Genomic DNA, 23,797 nt, shown 5'->3' on the forward strand with positions numbered 1-23,797 from the left:
GTGATATTTTGCAACTGATCACAGTGTGGCTGCTACATTTGGGGGTATTGTAGTCATTCAAGGTACACAGAGAATCTTCAGGGGAATTTGATCATTTTGGTACCAATATCATGGAAGAACTCCCATGCTGCGCTGAGATATAGTGGCAGAAACACCAAGAAACTACCAAATTAGTGATATTTCGCAACTGATCACGTTGTGCCTGCTCCAATTGGGAGTTTTGTGCTCATTGGAGGTAATCAATCAATCTTTGAGGGAATTTGATCATCTTGGTATCAATATCATGGAAGAACTCCCATGCTGCGCTGAGATATAGTGGCAGAAACACCAAGAAACTACCAAATTAGTGATATTTGGCAACTGATCACATTGTGCCTGCTATGATTCTTCAGGGGCATTTGATCATTTTGTTTCCAATATCATGGAAGAACTCCCATGCTTCGCTGAGATATAGTGGCAGAAACACCAAATTAGTGATATTTGGCAACTGATCACATTGTGGCTGCTACATTTGGGGGTTTCGTGGTCACCCAAGGTACTCAATGAATTTTTGAGGGCATGTGATCATTTTGGTACCAATAACATGGAAGAACTCCCATGCTGTGATGCGATATAGTGGCAGAAACACCAAGAAACTACCAAATTAGTGATATTTTGCAACTGATCACAGTGTGGCTGCTACATTTGGGGGTATTTTGGTCATTCAAGGTACACAATGAATCTTCAGGGGCATTTGATCATTTTGGTACCAATATCATGGAAGAACTCCCATGCTGCGCTGAGATATAGTGGCAGAAACACCAAGAAACTACCAAATTAGTGATATTTGGCAACTGATCACATTGTGCCTGCTACATTCGGGGGTTTTGTGGTCACACAAGGTACTCAATGATTGTTTGAGGGCTTTTGATCATTTTGGTACCAATATCATGTAATAACTCCCATGCTGCGCTGAGATATAGTGGCAGAAACACCAAGAAACTACCAAATTAGTGATATTTGGCAACTGATCACATTGTGGCTGCTACATTTGGGGTTTTTGTGGTCATTCAAAGTACCCAATGAATCTTCAGTGGCATTTGACTATTTTGGTACCAATATCATGGAAGAACTCCCATGCTGCGCTGAGATATAGTGGCAGAAACACCAAGAAACTACCAAATTAGTGATATTGGGCAACTGATCACATTGTGCCTGCTACAATTGGGGGTTTTGTGCTCATTGGAGGTAATCAATCAATCTTTGAGGGAATTTGATCATCTTGGTACCAATATCATGGAAGAACTCCCATGCTGCGCTGAGATATAGTGGCAGAAACACCAAGAAACTACCAAATTAGTGAGATTTGGCAACTGGTCAGATTGTAGCTGCTACATTTGGAGGTTTTGTGGTCATTTAAGGTACACAATGAATCCTTGGTGGCTATTAATCCTTTGGATCGCAATATCGTGGAAGAATTCCCAGGCTGTGTTGAGATATAGTGGCAGCAACACCAAGAAACTACCAAATTAGTGACATTTGGCAACTGATCAGATTGTAGCTGCTACATTTGGGTTATGTGGTAATTTAAGGTACAAAATGAATCCTTGGGGGCTATTGATCATTTTGCTACCAATATCATGGAAGACCTCCCACGCTGTGTTGAGATATACTGGCAGAAAGGGCCAGAAACTACCAAATTAGTCATATTCGGGAACTGATCACATTGTTGCTGCTGCATAATGGATGCGACCCCAAATAAATTATATTTCAAAATATTTCTGGGTTTTATATGCAGAAAAATTGTCTGATGAAATTTTATGTGGAAATATTCCTCATTAATCTGTGCTTGATAACAAAAGTAGATAAAAAAAAGAACCTGACAAAAATATGCTAAACCATGGTAAACTAATTTCAAAAAGGCCTTCAATGCATGCAGCACTTCAAGTATGATATGCAATATCTTGAGCAAGTTCAACCAACCAAATTAAAAATGTGTGCAGGATGGTATCATGAGAGAGGTCAGGGGTCAACGTTTTTCCTCTTTTTAAAAAAAGTTGATTTGGAGACTTCTGATAACATCAATTGTTGAAGCAAAAAAAAAAAGAAAAAAAATTGAGACCCCTCAGCTACCCTGGATTAATCCTAAAACTTGCAACGTCTTTTTTTCAGGAAGAATTTAGTGGTGTATGTAGAAATTTATGAATGTTATCAGGCAAAAGCAAAAAAAAAAATTCCTGTGGCTTGAAGCTAACAGAGGCAGAAGGAGAGAGATTATAGAATAGTATCAAGGAGACATGGAAAACAGACAAAGGTATCAAGAGTAGTAATAATAAAAAAAAATTGATCAATATAAATTGATCAATATACGCTATATTGATCGTTATACGACATTGCAAATTCATCCATCTTGGTAGTGTTACTGTCAATATCCTAGGCGCCTGCGACAGTAGGTGTACTGGGAGTGTTGTAAACTCTTTGGTGGTGATCCTGGGGTTATCTGGGGTGTGGTTCTGGTGTGCTGAAGTCTGTAGATCCGTCTCAGGCAAAGGGGATCCTGATTACAAAAATTCTCACAGTTTGCTTATGTAATTTACATATGTACATGTGGTTTGGCGCGCCTGGTAGCACTGACACGTCAAGACTGCGCATGCGCGCCACAACTCAATAACTCAGGGAAGGAGTATAGTTACAAAGACTTGGTAAGTTGTAACTAGGTTTAAAATTGCGTGAGGAAACAGAATATCAATTCAAAACAAGGTTATCTCCTAAGATGAAAAAGATATGAAGTAATTCATATGCAAAAAGCATATAAAGGCAGATTTTAGGTCAGCTGAGTTGACTCTAAGGCTGACAGTAAGGCTCACAGAAACTTAGAGAGTGATGTTCTTGCCGCTTGCAAATGACCGTTGCTCCAAGATAAACCTCAACAGACCCATCCACTCGGCTTGGTCGTCCCTACAGGCATGGCCAACGCGGCAACAAGTCTTGATCAATCCAACAATCAAAGTGCACAAGTCACTTTGTTGGAGAGCATCCTAGCCTACAATGAGCCCCATCTCCAAGAGCACATAACAAAAAAGGCTCAGGCAAAGTACAATCAAGATCCCAAGAGTCTGCAAGTCGACGCAGTGAGCTCTCTTTTCAAAGGAATGAACACTTTTGTCCTGGCTGGTACGGGTTTTGGGAAAAGTTGCATATCCGAGATGTTCCTCCAGTTGTTTCAAAAGAAACAAAAAGCAACAGTGCTTGTTTTGAATCCCTTAGATGCGCTTGGGGACAATCAGGTGTGCATATTTTTTAAATGCATCCCTTCTATTATAAACTGAATGAAGAAATTATAGGTTTTGGAAAAGAAGGCTGCTGGTTTTACTGCAATTGACTTAACAAAAATGGAATTTAATTGAAAAAATGCTCTTGAAATCAGAGCAGGTGCCTTCAACTCCATCTACCTGAGTCCGGAAGTTTTCCTCAACAACGGACTTTTCAAAGAAGTATACTACAAAGATGAGTTTCAAAACTGAGAAAAAACAGGTTTTATAATTGAAACTAGAACCAAGACTAAAAACAATAGATGTTAGAATTTGTAAAAACAAGAGCAAGATTGGTTGAATGACAATAAGGATGAAAACTGAGCATACCACGATGATAGTGAGTTTTTGAAGGAACAAGCACGGACAGACTAAGATAGATCAGATCAAACAGGGAATAATAGTGGACACTGTGGAGAATAAACAAGGGAAGGGTAGGTTGGATTGTTGATGAATTCTGGAGGATTTGTTGTTTCTCACCAAATTGGATATAACCAATTAATGAATTCAAGAGATCGCGTAGGCGCTACCAGAATGGGAGCTGTTGAGCTAAAGGACAAATTGAGTTCTGGTTGGAAGCGATGAGATTGAACAATGATTGATATGAGCAATAGAAGATAGAGGAGCAAGGATGGGAAGACACGAAGTCGTATGGGGAGCGTGAAGAAGGGAATGGTGGAAGGTTGTTTGTTGGGGGAGCAAAGCTGAGCAGAAGAGCTGTTCAAGGTCAAGGAGTCTGCTGAGGAACCAAGAACAAGGCAATCAGAGGCTGCTTTTAAGCTTGAGGACCGAGCGGCTGAGTTGTGGTTCTGACTTGAGACATGAGTTGAGACAATGAGTTGAGATGTGCATGGTTGATGTTTTGAGAAGAATCGGTCGGCGGAGTTGGTTGTTTCAGGAAAGGAGATGACGGGGAACGGGAGGAAGTCAGAGGCAAGTTTGAGTAGAGATACAGACACTGGGCTAATTGGTGCGCGCATGCGCAGATGTCAGAGAATGCGCGCGTCTGCGGATGTCAGAATTCCAACAAAAACCAATTAGCCTTAATTGTCATAGATGAGGCCCACATGATCTACTCCTGGGGCCTAGTTGCTAGCGGTAAAGCAAAGAAGTCCTCTGCTCATAAGAAGACCAAAGACTGCTCTATATTTCGACCATCTTTTGGCAATATGAGTGACCAGTTGAGTGCAACGGAGGGAGTGCCTATTTTGTTTTTATCAGCAACTTGTAGGCCTGTCACGATTCATGGAATCCTCAAGTTTCTGAAAATCACAGAGGACAATATCAATTTCATCCAAGGGGAATTGACAAGGCCCAAAATCCAAATCCTACGTGTCATAATGACTAGCTCATTGAAATCAAATCAAGACTTACTTCCAGTGATTGAGAAACCCAAATCTTCTAATGACCAGATTGAGCCAACGCTAATCTATTCCAGGACGCAAAAAGCCACTCTACAAGCGATGAAGGTGGCAAATAAAGCTCGACATACCCCTGGCGCCAAATACAACTCCCATAGCTCATTAATACAGCGCTATCACTCAAACACTGGGGATGTTGCCAAAATTGATTCAATTGATGCATTCACCGGAAAGAAATTCCCTTACATGTTGTGCACAATGGCTCTTGGGTTGGGCCAAAACTGGAAACAAGTCCACAAAGTCATCCACATGGGCCGCAGAGATCCATCAAATATCTGTCAGATGATGGGTTGCTGTGGAAGAGATGGCAGACCTGGTTTGGCTCTTCTCTTTATGGAAAAGAAGCAACGTCAAGGAAAGAACTTAATTGAAGACTTTGCAGGACTCAAGGAGCAGTCCAATGATGATTATATGGACACTTTGGTGGTGACTCTGATTTGCTTGAGGATAGCATTCTCATTGGATAACTTGTAAGAGACTTATACATATTTGTGTCAGAAATAGAATGGAATGACAAACCTTTCTTGTGTTTGTTTTCAGACATGGTTATATTCCCATGTCAACAAAAGATGATCAATACCTAGAAGAGGGGCAGCGCAAGATTGATGAGGAATTCCCACCATGTCAATGTTCTAATTGTCTTCCTGAAGAAGCAATACAACTCTACAATAATATGCGCAAACTCACGGTGCAAAACTTCTCAGATGCAATCCTGAATCCACAGCTCTTGCCTACAACATCTTACGTCCCATTTGACCAGCCATCTCGTAAACGCGGTCCGCAAAGAAAAGAGCTCTCGCCTGCTCTTCTCGAGTTTTCCAGTAGCCTAGTCAAGGAATTTGAGAACTTTTTTTCTGGAAACAGTACCCGGAATCAGCATCTTTCTTCCCAGATCAAATATTTGGTTTAGAGCAGGCAAAAAACATTGCGCAACACATACCAGATATAAATTCCGCAGACGATATGCTAGACAACATTGGAGGCAATCCTGTTGATGGGCAGCTTGAGCTTCTGTACAAATCTGTGGTTCAATTCTGCCAAGGGATTGTATTTCACAACTATCTGAATGATAAAGGCAAAAGAAAGAGACAGATTGAGATCAACAAAAAAAAGAAACGGACCAAAGCACAATCAAAAGCAAACCAAAATAGCAATGAACAAATTGCCGCAGAGAATGCTTGTCTAGCGGAAAAGTGTGCTGCTGCTGAGCGTGAAACAGAGAGGAAGTTAATTGCAGCTGAAAAAAGACGGACTGACGCAATCAAACGGAGAGAAGGAGCCAAAAAGAACAAAGAAGCAAAGAAGAGGAAATGGGAAGAAGATAGGATCCACTTAGAAAAATACAAAAGGCTTGTGCTAGAAGGAACGTCAGCATCAACAAGCCAAGGAAAGCCAACAACAGGCGCCAAACCAAGACCAAAGCCCAAAAAACTTGCTCCGCCTAGATCATCTCAACAGGCTGGACCCAGCAACAATCGGCCTCAGAAATTTTCAGGTCAGACGGATCCAAGTTGTTGATTTTTAAAGCTTAGAGCTCAAAGGATTTGTTGCTGCCGGAGGATTGATCTGAGCGTTTGTCACTTTCTGAACAATCCGATTCAAGGTCTTTTGACAGAACACCATCCTTTGGCCAGGTGACAATAGCTTGAGGAAGGAGCCGATTTAGTGGGAAGTTTGGTTTGGCAAAATCAATCAGGATCTTTTTAATACCATCACAGTAGAAGTTAGATAGAATTGCTCATGGGTTGTAATCTCCCATCTGATCCGAGCAACCACATACATCATTAGCCCTGGTCATACGGAGGCAGTTGTTGATTGATTTGAGATCAATTATGTTGTGGTGTGATTGAAATATTTTTACGGCTCCAGGATCAGTCGTTATTTTCTGTATCAAGCTTTCTAACTAAAACCATTGAGCAGAATTAGATGTATACAATTCAAACCAAAAAAATGAATATCTAAGCTAGCTTACCATTGAAATATTAACTGAATACATGTCCTTTGATCTGTCAATTTTTGTGCCTCTCCTGGTTTGATTGAAAATGTAGTTTAGCCAGCAGTTTTTATGTTTGAGGAAGAAGTCTTTTGCAACAAAGTGTTTTTGTCTTCCACTTGGTGCAATCAGTAGTGAGTGGAGGATAGCTTTTGAGAGGCCAGGAGACAACACGTGGTTGATCAAGATGACCATTTGGGGTAGTTGAACCGCGTATTGCCGCAGTTTTGGGATTCCAATTGTGATCACCAACCATCTTTTCCACATATTGATTAATCTTCCTATGTCCCCCGACTTCATAGCCTGGTTTCCTTTGACAATAGAAGCAAAGTCCTCAGCCGCAAGAGCAGGTTTGAAAGTTTTGGGCACTGTGACCTTGCTGCCTCGTACTTTGCTCTTGCGCTGAAAAATCAATTGAAGGTATCTTGAATGATTGATTCAATGGTTTGACTTGGGAGAAGGCAAAGGTCTTTGGTCAAGGGAAGGTTCTGAATTCCCATCAGGCTCCTGTAATTACTTAATGAGGAATAAGAAACTGTATAGCATTCCAACACACTCAAAGCAGAAATACTCACATGATACAGTATAAAAGGGTTGCCTCATGGATTTGTTCCATGTTCTGAATCATTTTTGTAAAATCTTTCTTGTTGACAGCTTTGGTTGAAGGAATCTTAAGTGATTCAAGCAATTGCCACACGCCACAGTCACACGAACTTGATGTATTGCCGTAATGCAATTCAAAGATTGCCTGGCCAACATTCCATAAAGTGTGCAAGCCGCCTAGTAACGTGAGAAGATTGTTGATTGTGTCTTCATTGTGAGCACTTGGGATTTGCTGGCTTCAAAGACTTTTGACATTCAAGCAGGTTCCCAGATCACCATCAATAACTTGCAGCTGGCTGAAAAAATCATTTGGTTTGAGGTTGGATTGCTGAATGATACTGGTACAGACTTTGCCAATCCCTTGTGCTGAGTTATCGGAGGCAATCATGAGTTTGAGCATTGTGATCGTCGGGATTGTGTGAGAAACCTGGTCAATTACTGGTGGATTAATGTGGATTGTAGTGGTTGTATTGGTGGGCTTTGCAATAAGCTCAAGTAGAACTTTGGCCACCTGACTCTTCAGTAGAATGGTCCAATGCTTTTTGTCTTCAGGAGATGAAATGAGCATTTGTGGAGAAACACACATCTCAGAGACTTTTTCCATCAAGGAGAGGTAGCTTTCCAGACTCAGATCAGCAGGTGCAATAGAGGACAGAAGAGAGGGTTTGACCTCATGAAGATAGCCCCATGTTCTGTGGAACATCTGGCTGTCATTACCCTGAGATTTTGAATTTACTCGCTGCTTGAAGTCCAGGTTATCAATGCACAAGATTGGTGCAATGGGATCTGATTTTTTCGTTGAAAGCTTCTCCAGGATTTTATCCTCAGCGCAACAAACAAGTGTTTCCAAGGCCTTGTTGGCGGTTCCACTTGAGGAAGCAAGCCCAATGTAGTTCAGATATCTGCTAACTCAATTGCTCACACCGCACGCCGGGAATGTTAAAGAGTTCTCAAGTTGTCTGGCATTGTTCCAACGGTTGAGTACAAAGGATACCATTTAACAGACAGTTTTTGAGGTCTGGTTTGCATAAAAGAAGAGAAAATCTATCAAATACATTGCAAAGAGGAAAAAGTTTGGTCTACAAAATAATCACAGTGTGAATCCTGTCTTTTTGAGCGGCCATCTTGCCCTGCAAGCCTTTGACCTTCTTGATTGCACCATCAAATAGGTCATCATCTGAATCGGGTCCCTCCTTATCAGAATCACTATTGTCCTCAAGTTCGGGTTTGTCTTGTATTTCTTGCTTGGCTTGGATTGGAGGTGCTACAGTTTTGCTAAGCTTGTGAGAGATCAGCTGGTACAGGAAGGGCATGTTGTGCTCCACCAGTGTTCTTTCATGGATTTCTCAAGCGGTCTTGTCTGTGAGGAGATCAGGTTGGATGTGGCCCGCGCTATAATATTTGCCCAAATGAACGGGCGGTTTTTGACGACCAACAATTATGGATGCCTGTTGTTTTTAGATGGTTAAACCAATATCAGTGCTATTGAAGTATCTCTGATACTGTCAGTCACAGAGTACATGTCACAGTACCTTACACGTACCAAGTACCTGCAATTGTTCACATTATTCATAGTACATTCCTTTTACACCTTTATTACATATGTACATCATTAGATACAAGCTTAAGAATGTACTCTTATTATACATTACATTACAGATAACCATAGTTAAATATAGTTACCATAATGTACTGTTGTTATGAGAGTTAATTTACGTGCAAAACAGTAAGATTACAATACATTGTAATATTACTGTACACGTGAAATACCCCAAGACAGGTATCACTCATTTATCCCCTGTTACGCCTCAGTACCTATTTACATAACATATTGGTTATGATATAAATACATAAACAATACATGATGTAATCCAATTCAAAGAGCACTGAATGGAATCAATGATTGGTTATGATCAGCTAGTGTGCACAGCTACTGATCCAGGATCAGTACTGATCATTACACTGCCCTGATCATTTCCAATGTTGATCCTCATGAGGATCTGCTTCCCTTGAGCGCTTCCAGTTCCTCCCTGGTCCTGAAGCGCCTCCAAGCGCCTCATGTTCCCTCCTGCTCATTCCCCTCTATATAAACACGCCCCCCAGGACTGTTTATCCCTCAGAATATTATTACAGCAAAGTTTAACCCATACTATAGTTAAACAGTGCTTTCATTCTCACCCATCATTCAATTCAGGAATACTCTCAACTCTTGATTACCCTTACCTTTCTGTAGGTAAAACCACGAACCCAAGTTGAGTTATTCCTTGGATGCCTATTAACACCCTGTGTTGATCTGGATGCACCTTAATTGAGCAAGCCTCTCAGTCAAGATTACTGATAGAGTGAAACCTTTTTACAGGTCTTACCACAAACCCATTGGCCCATCCTTGGCATCTTACACCATCATCTTGATAGTAACAACCCTCTCAGACAATGTTAGTTACCTACAGGCTGACAGATACTTTATATTGTGAGGAATGGTGACATACCTTGGACAATATCAAATCCATCCAGAGTTGTTTTCCAACTTCTTTCTTGTTGATGACGTCTTGGATAGCATGTATAACGTCCACAGTTGATTCCCATCCCTTTTCTTCGGTTGCCTAGTATCTTTGATGGATGGCAAAATCTGTTGAAATTACTCAGGTGAAAAGAATTGTGTGTTGTGGGATTTGAACCCACGACCTTCTACATTCATGAGAGCTGCTCTTATACCACTGAGCTAAACACACAGTTGGTCTTACTGGTGATATTTTGGATGTTAGATCATATAGCTTGGCCACTCAAATGGGGCTTGAAGTGCTTTCCTTAATGCTCCCATAAGAGAAAGAATCACTCTGAATCCTCCTCCAGGCTTTGATGTTCCTTCTGGAAAAGTGCTACTGCTCAAGAAGGCTCTTTACGGCTTGAAGCAAGCTCCAAAAGAGTGGCATTTAACTCTATCATCTTGGCTACTTTTGGTCGGATTTAACCGTAGCTATGCTTAGCCGTGTGTATTCTGGTTGTCTAACACCTGGTTGTATGTTCACGTCAATGACATTGCTATTTTCAGTCCTGAACCTGAAATCTTCAAAAATCTCATTCAAAAACGGTTCAAGATAAAGGATCTTGGCAGCGCAAAACATCTTCTTGGGATGAAAGTCACTCAATTAATTGATTTGGTTCATCTTACTCAGACGCATTATATTGAAGAGACGCTTAAAAAATATAAATGTGATATGTTGATTCCACTTGCAACTCCAATGAAACCTGGCTCTCACTTAGTCAAAGCTTCACAAGGCAAAATTGAGCAATTGGACAAAATGAACGTGCGTTATCGAGGACTTGTTGGCGCTCTAAACTATCTCAGCGTTACCACTAGGCCAGACATTACGTTCACCGTAGGATGTCTTTTGCAGTTTCTCAAGAACCCAGGTATTCTACACTGGGACGCTGCAGTACACTGTTTAAAATATCTGAAGGGCTCAAAAGACTTTGGCATCACTCTTTGTAAAACTCCGGTTGGACAATCGGATTTTCTTTCTTATGTGGATGCAAGTTGGGCCAGTTGTCCATTAACCGCTAAGTCAACAACCGGCTATCTTATCCTCTGGAACAATAATCTAGTTTCATGGCGGTCTAGAAAGCAAGCTACAACTTTGTTATCCTCCACTGAAGCCAAATATATTGCCATCACCGAAGTAACAAAAGAACTCCTCTGGCTAAAAATGGTTTTGGATTCTGCTTTGAAAATTAAAATATCTCTACCTTTTAAAATATTTGAAGATAACCAAGGGGCTATAATGCTAGCGAATAATGAAGCAAATCACTCAGCTTTCAAAACAAAGCATATGAACCTTTGCTTTCACTTTGTACGAGCAGAAATCATCGCCGAAACAATCTCTTTAGTCTATAAGCGAACGCATATGATGCTAGCTGATTTTCTCACTAAATCCATTGGTAGAGCTTCTATTTTCAAGGTCCTCAATGACGTTTGGTGCATGGGGGTGTGTTGGAATAGATGCGCGGCGGGCGCAGTGATCATTGCGGAGCTCAGACGGTGACGTCACAAGTGCAAACGCTTCAAAAACTCCACGCTATTGTCAGGGAGGAAAGCAAGTAAAAAGTCCTTGGGCGGAATCCCAAGCTCATCCATTAGCTGAAAGACGCGCGTGATTTTTGAGTGCATGGAATTTCTTCTTTGGACCATGTTTGATGTATGTTGAGATGGAAACTTGTTGTTGATAGTCAATGGCAAGTCAAGTTGGAGTGGTGTATGTATGCGCACTAGGAGCTGATTGAGTGACTTCTGTAAGTTTGAAAAAAAAGAGTAGTTGTCTGATTATGTCAGAAAAGTATGGACTTGTGTTCAATCTGGAGACTCAAGATTTTCGGATTTGGCAATCTTGTAAAATTTCTTCTTGGTCCAACGCTCATGGGTTTTCCTTGTAATCTAGATGAGCACATCCGCAAGATGCTGGGCTACATTGTACACTAAATTAATCATGCGCTGAGAGGGATACAAAGGCAGTGGAGCCGGACCAAAGTCCGTTACACCAAAACAGCTCAACCGTGACGCGGTTAAATTGCCAGATTAGACTCAAGTCCCTCCTTGGGAGGGTTGCTCGCGCAAGTTACTGCCCCGCAGAAGGCGGGGCTTGTGTTAAGTTTGAGTTTGGCCACATATCCTGGCCTCTTGACAAAAATGATTGTGTGATTTTTTTTTCTTTTCAAAATCCACATGTGCACATGCAAGTGAACTTTTTTTCACTTTGTTAATAGTCACCCTAATGTACGCGCGCACATTGAGGTGGAAATATCACAGGATGGGCCTTTCACAGCCACATGTAAAGTAAAAACTTTGTGTTGAGACACCAATTGTCTCCCTGATGTATGCAAGTACATGAGGGGGACAATATGACATACTGCGCCTTTCACATCCCCATGAAAAGGACACACTGGTCATGGAGCCAAGAAAGGCCTATATTTTGGATGAGTTCTGGATGAATTCCAGATGAGTTCTGGATTATTCCTTGGCAAGTTATGGTTTATTTCAGGATGATTTCCAACTGATTTGAAGCTCACTTCCAGTCTTGTTCATACCTATTGAACATTTCTTTACCAAAGGCCTCCAGCACAGTTATGGAAAAAAGTTACAGTAAGGCACTCCCTGGGGAGTGGGAACATATCTGCCCTGGTGTGAGGTTTGAAAATTGTGTGTTGTGAAGAAAGCACACACAAAATTTATACGTGTCAGGCTTGGGGATGCCAGGAGTAGGATAACTCCTCTAGCTACACCAGCAACTAGGTCAAGGTGCGTAGGTTAGCGCGGTAAAAGCGCAAATTAGAATATGAAAATAACTTAAGTTATTTTCACTTTCAAAAAAGGTAACAGAGGGGCCAGGAGCTCCTGGGGTGTTTAAGTGCCCTCCAAGGTTTATACTGGGTCTGAGCACGGGTGCGCAGAGGTTTTTTAATGCCTGTGACTTCTGGGGCCCGGTTAGGGGGGTAGTTTGAACGTAAAAAGTTCCCAGGGGGTAGTTTTGGGATAAAATCTCAATAGAAAAGAAAACAGTGGACTTACTTGGAAAAGAGGGTCCACAAAAAAGCAAGAGCTCAAATTGAGAACCAAGATTCCGGTGACAGCAGGCTAGCGGAAAAGTTGGAAGGATGAGGGCGGGGCTAAGGAAGAGGTAGAGGCAAAGTGGTTTATGAATCTGGGGAGGCTTTTACTTACTCAAAAGCCTCCCTTTATATACTCTTGCTGCAACTGGTAGGGTTGCTGTTCATTGCAAATTTCTCTTGTCTTCTGGGTCGGGGGTGTTGAAGTGTCAATCTAGCACTGCTTAACACGTTGTTGCTTACACATCCAATCACCATTGGAGGCAAAAACACACATTATCACAAGCATAAATTTACGGTATTCAACTGCAACATAGCAATGTGTACTTAGCTCAATGGTTAGAACATTACTCATGAATGCTGAGTGTGTGAGTTTGACTCTCACAGTACACAAGGTTGTGGGTTCAACACCCACTTCACTCGGACCTTTCTTTGCACTTGTTCAACAGGTTATGAGCCCAGGTAGCGCTTGCTGCTTCAAAATTGAACTTGGAAAGATTGGTGCATTGCGTGCAACCCTGTATCAAGCATGGGGAATGTTGAAGTGACAATATAGCACTGATTAACACATTTTTGCTTACACATCCAATCATCATTGGAGGAAACACCACACATCATCATAAGCATACATCTTCTGTATTCAACTGAAACATAGCAAAGTGTACTTAGATCAATGGTTAGAGCATCACTCATGAATGCTGATCAGTATGTGAGTTTTATCTCACAGTACACAAGGTTGTGGGTTCAACATACACTTCACTTGTTTGATAGGGGGAACAATCAGTTTAGACAGGAGTGATTGAGTATTTTACCACTCACATCACTCCTGTTCATTGTTCTTGATGACATGGTGAGCTCTTCCTTGGTCTGAGGAAGAGTTCTTTTCATGATGTTGTTTCTTGACTGTTCATCTTTGGCCGGGGGAGGATTGGTAGTTTACTTTCATTGCTACCCTCCTCTTTCTATTTCCAATCAATCTTTTGATTGACAATTTCTTAGTTCAATACACCAGGGGGGGAATGGTTGCGCTCTCCAGAGAGTGCCAGATGGTAATTTCTTTCAGTAATGCTGCCAGATTTGAGTTGTGTGTTGGTTTGAAATCAGTCTTGTGCTAGCTTGAAGTTATCTCCATATGATATCAATTGCTGCTTGAGCCAATACTTGATCATTCTGGTGGTTTAACACCAACAAAGGGCTAACCATTCTCAGTATGTGTTCCAATCATTCCTGTTAATTGCAGCTGATGTGGACCCTTTCCTCAGAGGCTGCAGGCATGATGAATTTGAAAACTAATCTACTTCCAAAAAGGGACCCACACACACATATATATATAAGATCTACTGGGTACTCCTAATGGCAGTTGAAATAATAATAGCTTATCACAATTTTGGAGGTTGGAGTGGAACCCAGCTGAACCTAAAAGTGCCAGTGGAGGCAGTTGCCGGGGACAATCTTGGGTAATGCATGAAGTCTGGACTGGAAATAGGTGACTTTCACTCAAGATGATGTGGTCCATCATGATCAGAGTCATCAGAACCAAGAGTGGAGGTGACTGGGTCTGAAGATTACCTCTTCCATGAAGCATGGTGTATTATGTCACCTCAACCCCGCAATGATTGGCTGCCAGGCAGATTGCGGATGGTTGGGCCAGATCTCCTTCTGAACCAAACCTAGCTGAAATGAACCAAAGCTCCACAACACAGGAATATATTCCCATCAATGACCTCTTTGATATCCAGTTTTCAGAGTCAAGCAAGTTGACCAAAAGAATCATTTGCAGGCCAGGAGGTGGATGACAGAAAGTTGTCATCTGCCCATGTACCACCAGTGGTGCCTGACCACAAGTGGTACTAGAAATTGGCTTGCATATTGTTATATTGTTGCCCACCTTTCTGGTGATAGTGCCACTGGTGGCCAGATCAACTGGTGATACGGTTGTGGCAGGGGAAAACATAATAGGTAGTCACTGACTTGATGGGTTGAAAGAAATGCTGTTGGGTTGTTGGCCAGACATTTTGTTATGAAGTGCTGTGGAGCCAAGGGGATCTACATATTGAAAGGGCTTCTGAGTGTTGTGCTGTGCGGAGGAGATAACTGCTGTTCCTTGTGTTGGTCACGTGGACAGCGGAAATGGTGTCCAAAGCCATTGGAATCTGTGAATAATTCACAGATCCCAACACTCTTCTAGGGGGGCCTGCTTGATGCTGTGTGGATCAGGGTCATAACATGGCTCATGTCTGTATTATCAGCAGCCTCTAGATTCAGACTCAACTTCAATAAATCAGCCTTTGCAACAACACCACTGAGTTTCCCCAAGCTGCTCTGGTCGAGCAAACCCCTGAAGTGTTCCACGTTGAGTGTAGGCTGTGTGATCTCTTCACAGGTTTTATAGAATAAGCATGAGCTTAACACCGGGAAATCCATCCCTTGTTGAGTTGTTCAGTGAGCCTGAGATGGTCCACTAGTTGGACCTGCTGAATTGTTTTGTGAGAAGTGTGCAGTTCTTCCAGGTTTCTTTGGTATTGCTTCAATTTATGTTGGGTAGAATGAATGTCTTGATGCCTGAATGCAAGAGGCAGGTGATTGCTGCTTGGTCTTTCATCAATGGCAGGGGATTGTGAATTTTCCTACCTTCTTGAAGCCAGATTCAGAGGTCTGTTCATCTCTGGATACTTGAACTGGGTATTAGTTGTGCACTTCTAAATGTGGACTGATTAGGAGTGTGAATAAGTGGGAGCTCAGGTAGTGCCTTGTGGAAGCTGTGGAAGATCCTGCTGCTTAGATTAGGATGAATGTGTTTCTGTCCAACCAATTATGAATTAATGAACAGGAATTGAGCAGGATGGACCTGGGCATCAAGGTGGAAGGAATTGATCTAGCTCAGTGTACCTCATGATTTTAATTGATAGGTGTTTGAGAGGCGGATATTTGTTTCTTCTGAGAGTAAAGTTGACGATACCCTTCTTCTATTGGTCTTGGAGATTCTCATCTGGCTTCTTCTTTTCTATTGATTTTTCTTCCTGTTTTGCTTCCGTCTCTTTGAACACTCAATCTGACATTTCTTGAAATCTATCATAACTCCCGCCAACTCAATCGGATCCCTCAATACTGCTACATCCACTGTCTAATCATGATTGAGCTTGCTGGGAATATACATATGTCCAATACTAGTCCGGTCAATATATGTGGGATTGAGGATAAGATTCACATTGACAATACTTGCATAGTGTCATATCAGCTCTCTTCCAATTTATCCATGTCACCCTACCAGAAGTACAACATCGTGCTCATGAAGTCAACTTCTGCACCTGTGCCCGCCATATTGTACTACTTCTGCACAGAGATTTTCTTCAGCGGCCAGCTTATTGTTCACTCTGATGCAATTCCCCCAAAGATTCTTGTTGAAAAATTGGACTGGCAGGTTCACTGGGGGAACTTTTCACTTGCTTGGGAATTCGCAAAGACCCACGCCTTTGGTACAGCCTATGTAGTCAAGGTCCACTTCGATCAGATCGTAGGTTGTGTGGGGTATATTGAAGTTGTTGATAACAAATGGAACAGAGTACTTATTTTACATTAACTCCTCCAAGATGCCCCCCACATTGCTCTGGTTGGCAATTTGTTATTAGAACTGACACAGGCTGAAATCAACATACAGCGCAACATTGGTCACATCAAGTTTGATGCTAAACAAGCTCAAGCACACAAATGTTTTCAAACTCTTTCCCGCAGGGATACTATCAGTTTTGGTGGTTTTGGGCCAGGACCGTCCAATGCCGGCAGCAGAATGGTCACTATTGGTGTAAGTTGTTCATCTCAGGGATTAAAGACAGTCCTTGAATTCTGACGGCATGTGTCTCTTGCAGGTTGAGCATGACGTCAAGCTGCATAGACATAAAAAGACTACCTACAAATTAAGGAACAATCCTAAGAAGTGTTTTGAACTTTGAGTCAACAATTGGAAGGCACCTTCCCAGGCCAGAAAACATCAAAAGAAGAAGATCCGCCGTAATCAACAGTAGCCTACTTTTTTTGCAATGTGTTGCAGCTAGGGAAAGCTCTCCCATCCTAAAGCTGTATAGTCATATACGTTCCACAGATTCCTCCATGGAATTTAAGGGCCCATGACTCCGCTTGATCCATGACCTATTGAGAAGTAGTGTTGAGAATCCAACTGGTGCAGGGGGCTGAAGTAGAAGGTGGGTGCCATGATACCACCCAGGACTCAGTCCGTCTCAGCAAGCTTCCTTTTTAGCAGCTCAGTGAATTTTGTGGTGAACAATGGGACCAAACTTGCAAGACTATTTGGTGAGTGGGGGGAGGAGAACATAAATCCCTATAGTTTGCACCTGCCAATTTGTGGATTGATTGTGTGACCCTCAAGGTAATATACAGGACTATTGTGAATATCAATGGTCAGAAATTTCCAAGAAAAATGGGGGAAGACAACCGGATCACATTCTTATGACTATTTACAAGGTGAGCTGTCAGTTTTAGAGGCAATATTCTCAATATCAGCTGTTCAGCAGCCTGAAGTGTTAGCTACTGGTGATGTGGTGGGATGTGTGTGCCATGAGAAATGGTGAAGAAGGGTTCAGAGTCTGCCATTGATTCAAGAAGTCATTTTTTATCGCTTTGGCAATCTCAAAGCGAGTGGGAACTTTGACAAGGTGAAGAGAGAAAATCTGATCCGGAGAATTGAAGAAGGGGATGAACATCTTGACAAGGCATGCCAACAGTAATTTCCACATTGGTTCTTTGGAGGTGTGTTGTGTGGTTGAGCTGAGCTTGATGATGGATAGAACTTGTATGAAAGACATGGAGTTCCACCAAGGCAGCAACAATCCTTGCCCAGTCAACAGAGACATATTCCGGAGGGTGTAGCAGTTGGTACAGGCAGTGGACAAGTGTGGATTCTGGATGTTCTGTTTTTGTGATCGTTGGGATGAAGGAGCCAGAGGGCAGGAGGTGGTTCTGGTTTCCAAACTTTCTGAGTAGGGGGAAGTCAATCACATCTGGGCAATACCATTGCTTGTTGTGAGGGGGGGACAGGAAATCACCAGCTACCAAAAGAGGAAATTTCAGTCTGTCATCATCTTTTACCAGTGCAAAGGAGAACAGCGCACTAAGCAATGTAATTGTCTGCATCCAAGATGCGTAGGAGCAGGAAATCCTTTGGAAATGAAAAGATGGCAAAGGTGGAGCTGGAGGATGGAGACCCCGGGAGCAGTTCTGAAGCAACGGGGAGAGTAGCTTCCAAGTGGCAACATATTTTGACCACAATAGTTTGGATCCAGTAAAAGATTGGCTAATAGCAATGACCTGTGCTCGGACATTATCACATTTGATTATAGTAAGCTGAGGATTTGGGATTGCACTTGATGCGGATGGCACAGTGTGAATGCAATAGGTTTGAGCAGTTGTAGAGTCTAATGGACCAAGAGTGAGGGCCAAGGGACCAGGACAAGGATGCAAAGCTGGGTCTGATTGGGTTGTGGCTGATGTGGTGTCCTCTGTGCCAGCTGGTTCGGAAGTGGAGTGGGGCAAATGATCTGGGGCCAAATGGTGGCTGGTAGGATTCAATCCAGTAGTGTTAGGAATGTTTGAAGTAGCCGAAGCAGGTGCCCCCGGTGAGTTGGCACAAATTCTAGGCCAAGGTAAGATGTTGAGGGCCCGCGTTGGACTTGATTGGTCAAAGGTTGGTGAAGTGCTACATTTGTCGTTAGAAGAGAGCTGTATCTCAAGTGCCCAAGAGGAGGGAAAATTCCCGGTGGCTTACGGCGGCCCGTTGTCCCAAGGAGACCGCTGAGTGGTGGGAGAGACAGTGGGTGAGAGGCCTGGATGATTGGTTGGAGCCAGAGGTTGAGCGGGGGTGGAAAGAGTGGTAGAGGAAGTTGGGCCTTTCTGGAGGAGATCAACTGCCTTGGTACCTCTGGCCTTCTTTGCTTGCTTGTTTGCCACTTTCTTGACGGGCTTATCTGCTTTCATGTGGCCAGGTGATGCTTGGTTGGCTGGTTGGTAAATCTTAATGTCTTCATCTTCAGGAATGACACCGGTTTCCTCCCACTCTGTGTGAAGGAAGGATGGGTGTCAGAACTGACATGAGTAAGGAGGTGGTGATCAGGCAGGGAGAAGAAGAGGCTTACTGCGTTTGCTGTGTGTGAGAGAATTTTCTAGCTGTTTGGAGACACGTTTGCAACTCCGAGGGAGCTTGAGTGCAAGGATCTCTTTGGCAGAGCGTTTGGCGGCATTGATTGTTTGGTTAAACTCTTCTGCAGTGATTTCCTGGATTTCAGTGGGCAGGATGGCTTTGCGAGGATTTAATGCGGCGGGGCCCGCGGAGGAGCCGTTCTGAATGAGAAACTTGGCAAACAACGGGGCCGGCAGTGGAGAGTTCGTCTGATTTTGTTTGATGTCCTCTTTGGCTGTTACAAATATGAATTGGCACAGTTGCACAATGCCCGGAGGGATTAAGCTAAGAGGCTACATACTTGGAGGTGGTGTGGAATCCAAGCGGTCGCAATGGCTACTGATTGGTGAAGACACAGGCTGGTTGGAGTGGTTGGAGGAAGTGGGAAAATGCAGATTGGTGGGGTGGAAGTGGATGCCCAATGCAAAAGCTGGGTGCATGATGGAATCTGATGAGTCAAGAGGAGGTTGGGTGTGGGAGGAGCGAGGCAAGAGTCAAAGCCTACCCGCTCTTTATGTTGTTGCAAGGGAGGAAGGTGAGACAATTCTTGCGTCTAGAACCAAACTCCCCATGGCCTTTGTGTGGTGACGTCAACCTTCTCCCTATGAGATGATGTGTTCTGATTCTTTTGTGGGCCGCAGGGTGACCGCAGTCGCCGCGGTGTATGCTTGATGATGGGATCATTTGTGTGCAATCAAAGGCTGTGGAGAGACTTGGTCAGCCATTGGCAAATGCTGGAGATCCCCTGCTGCCCAAGGGGATCAAGCCCGCGGGGAAGAGTTTTGCAAAACATTGGTGTGGGACCAATTAGTTGACAGGTTTCTTTGGGGCTGGATTGACAGCACCGTCAATGACCTAGCGGCTATCATTCCCTGTTTTGTGGGTCCTTGTAACAACGGCATGCAGAGCCAGAAGATCGCCAGTGGCTTTCCGCGGTGCATGTCCACCATGACGTTTAGCCAAACATCAGGGTGGACATTTGGCTTGCCATGGAGCTGGATGGTGGGAACGTGCTGGGTTTCATCCCCATGGCTTGGGGGCATGCCGCTTGTCACCTGTTGGGAATGTCATTGATCAGGTGGGGAAGCACTCATCCGTGTGCGCAATGTCTGCAGTTTCAGAGTGCGTGTGACTCACTCTTGTGGCCTGCAACACGCAGTGCCAATGTGCTAGTCGCGGCTATGAAGAAGGAGGGTGGCGGGGCCAAATCCTTATATGGCCAAGCTGATTCATAACGGAGTGCCTGTGGAAGCAGGCAGAGCCCAGGGTTGCATGTACTTTGTTTGCTATGCTCTTTTCCACCCTGACGTTTGGCCAAACGTCAGGGTGGACATCTCAATCGGAGGTGTAATGGTACCAAGACAAAGAATTACAGGCTCCATCTTCTGGGGCGGGACCGTATGTCAGAGCGGTATGGATCCCCGTGCACTGCAGGGACGTTGAAACTGCCAATAATGGCAGGAAATGTTCTTGTCTCCTATGAGGGTAGCGGCCATGAGAGGATTGAGGAGCCATAGGGGAGTAATTGCTCTGGTGAGGCGGCATGGTGTTTTGGGGCTTCACCAACAATTACGCAAACATCCACCTGGATGATCAGCTACTGAATACAATGTGTTCATGTGTGGTCACCTATGAGTGAACCCCACACCGTGGGCTGCTTGATATGATGGTGTTGGGTTCCACTAACTACTGTGGTCCGCCTCCTCCGGCGGGTGATGACAATCATGATGCCTGTCTTAGTCTCACCATTTGTTGCTGTGACGCACATGCAACCAGTGGGCAATTGCCACTGCTTTGCAGGTGCTCATTGAACCCAACACAGAGATGCGTTTGGCAGCGGCGAGTTCCTGCCGGTGTGCGGCAGCGGTTCACGGGGGCATAGAACACAGAGTTAGAGATGGCATCAGGTACCTGTTTGCGGGTACCCGCTACCCGCTACCCGTTTGCGGGAAACCTGCTACCCGTTTGCGGGTACCTGATTTCAGGAGCAGGTACCTGGAAACAGGTGCCGGGTGCAGGTGCGGGTGTCCAATATCAATGAAATTTCAGGCAGGTATCCGCACCTGTCACAGGTATCTGCACAGAAAGTGCTGTCCTACAGGGTAGGGATGGCGCTGGGTACCATTTTGCAGGTGCCCGCCAGCGGGTGCCAGGTGCGGGTGCGGGTGTCCAAATTTTGTGAAAATTTGGGCAGGTACCTGCACCGGCCACGGGTACCCGGGTGTGAAGTGCCATCTCTACACAGAGTATAGGGAGCATGGCTGTGTGATTCCTGCTCCTATTCACAAGTTGTCCACCGTGATGTACGGCCAAACATCACGGTGGAAAAGACACAGAGGTTTGAGTGAGTGTTGTATCAGCCAAGCCTGTCGCACCCTGTCACACATTGTCCACCCTGATGTTTGGCCAAACGTCAGGGTGGACAACATAGAGCCTCTGCCACACCTGTCCACAAGGTATCACCGGCAGATTTGGCACTGCCTTCTATGGCAGCCAGCGAGTCACTCCCATCACAGTACATCACATTCATCCTGGCCATGTGTCACAGCTACAAAACACTTAGAGAAGACATGACATGTAAAAAGCCCCTATCCCAGCTCCCCCTCCCTTCAAGCGTCACATTGCATTGAACCCCCGGATGGCACACCTGATCCTCCCGCGGCACCTCCACTGGGCCCAGCGGTGGGTTGCAATGGTGCATTAGACGTGCCTGATCCCGCGGTTCCATCTTGAAGTGAGCACCTCTGTTACAGGTTTTGGGCTATGATGCCAAACCCATTGGTTTGACTTTTGAGACAATATCTTGCTCACAACAGCTGAGTTGACTCCAATAGCTTGACCAATAGCAATCGATGGGTAAACCTCGCGGCACACGGACAACTCCTTTTGTTCTCTTGAAGTTGCGTGCGGACTGGGCGTACAACGTTTTGTGGGTCGCAATCGTCTTATGGTGCTGTGCTTGAGCTTGGATGATTTTGTTGACAGAGTGCAGTATTGTGGTCAGGTTGTCACTACGCCATTCAGGCACAAGTGAGGCTGGAGCGCTGTCTGGGCCTGCATCTTCAATGTCCAAGCCGCACCCCTTGTGCTCAACAATGTGTGCCAGCGCTATGTTACTTTCAAAGAGTTTGTCAACCATGGCGCATCTGTTCTGCATTATCTGTTTAACCGTTCCAGGACCAGTCAGTCAACACATCCTGAAGGCACCAATGAGCAAGTTGCTTACTTTCTTCTGCCAGCACGTGTATTGTTCCTTTGCGGCTTTTGCACGCTTGATCTTGTTGTAATCCTCCACAGCCATGTCCTGGAATTTGCGCAGCTCCCCTGATTTGGTCTGGAGCCACCTGTTGATGATTGCGGGTGCCTCTCCGGCCTGGACGTCACTCAAGGGGGTTGTTTGCCTGATCCATTCAACCGCTTTGATTGCTAGCACCTCAAAAGCCGCCAAATTCCAGCCCAAACTGACCCCTGGCCCGGCTTCCCACTGAAAGGTCAATCGTGATATACCCGCCAAGGCCAGAGCCCTTTTAACGTCAGCTTGCGTCTGAATGATGATGGGCTTTGAGCCTTTGACCATGCGCCGGACAACAGATGAAGTGAACGGGGGTAAGACAACATTTTGGCGGATTTCTTTCTCTGCCATTGCAACAAAGTGGTCAATCTCTGCAGGCGGTTTTTCACTCAAAGCTTCACGGACTCGGTCAAGCTGGGTGAGGATCATCTTGCTCCTATTCTCAATCCAATATTGGTCCGCAATTTCAACTGAGGTTGGAGTTCGTGGGTAGTCTTGGGGCTTTTCTGGATGGCCTAGAAAGAACTTGACAGCTCTGTTTATGAAGCTTAGGGCTAAAACCCGTCAAAATTAAGGGTTTTTGGGCTCTAGCACTATAACTGTGCTGATATAAACACTAGTAATGTAAATTACTAAACTTGTTACGTGGTAATTTAGCCACTACAAGGGTTTTAAACACTCTTTAAAAAGAGGAGAATTTATTATGTAATTAATAATATATAATTATTAATTACAGTGAATTCATTTGGTGTAAAAGGTAGGTGGTAAGCGCTTAAGCTGATTGGCTGCTTGTCAGAGGCAGAGGTCCTACGGCAACTACTTTTAAGGATAAAGCTTGTAAATATGCTAATTATAAGGGATTTTTGATATTTTTAAAGGTTTAATCCAGTGGATTTTACGTGCTGGGGATGGTTTAAAGGGAAAAGGGGCTACAGTAGTAGCAGAGGAGGATATTCACGGCAAACTTACAGTTTATGGGCGGTGAATGGTCTGGGGGATCTTTTCCTGAGGGCCAAATAGGCCTCTATTTATAGAGGGGACTTCAGTGGGCGTAAACACTGAGTCCTTTTCTCCCTGTGGGAGTATCCAGGGGTGTAGCCGTAAAAAGGGCTTGGCTGTGGGTATTTTAATTGTATTGTAATAGACTAATTTCCCTGACTCTGTCACATGACATGTTTATAACCAATTTTCATGTGAAAGAGCTTCAGTAGAATTCTACATAATACTTTCACGGGGTATTTTTACACGAGTAATATTACTCATTAATGTACAACAGTTTAATTTTATGTACATTGTTTGTTTTACTAAATTTATGTATGTAATACTATTTTTGGGCGCTTTCTGGGGCCAATTCTTATTTATACAATTAGTCCATGAAGGAATAGGAATAAGGGGGTGACCCCCCCT

The 23,797-nt window shown here is 43.9% G+C and overlaps 2 protein-coding genes across 2 annotated transcripts; one reads left to right on the plus strand and one right to left on the minus strand.

Moving 5' to 3' along the window:
• Positions 1–8,386: 8,386 nt before the first annotated feature.
• Positions 8,387–11,331, minus strand: PtA15_3A433 (uncharacterized protein; the record flags this gene model as incomplete). The annotated part of the gene is made up of 2 exons (XM_053167401.1): positions 8,387–8,582; positions 11,279–11,331. The coding sequence occupies 2 exons, from the start codon at positions 11,329–11,331 to the stop codon at positions 8,387–8,389; spliced, it is 249 nt and encodes an 82-aa protein (XP_053018621.1).
• Positions 11,332–20,087: 8,756 nt separating this feature from the next.
• Positions 20,088–20,333, plus strand: PtA15_3A434 (uncharacterized protein; the record flags this gene model as incomplete). Its single annotated transcript, XM_053167402.1, has 2 exons — positions 20,088–20,176; positions 20,258–20,333. The coding sequence occupies 2 exons, from the start codon at positions 20,088–20,090 to the stop codon at positions 20,331–20,333; spliced, it is 165 nt and encodes a 54-aa protein (XP_053018622.1).
• Between the last annotated feature and the right edge of the window lie 3,464 nt (positions 20,334–23,797).

The sequence above is a fragment of the Puccinia triticina genome, chromosome 3A (genome assembly GCF_026914185.1).
Source record: "Puccinia triticina chromosome 3A, complete sequence".
In the NCBI taxonomy this organism is placed as follows: Eukaryota; Fungi; Basidiomycota; class Pucciniomycetes; order Pucciniales; family Pucciniaceae; genus Puccinia; species Puccinia triticina.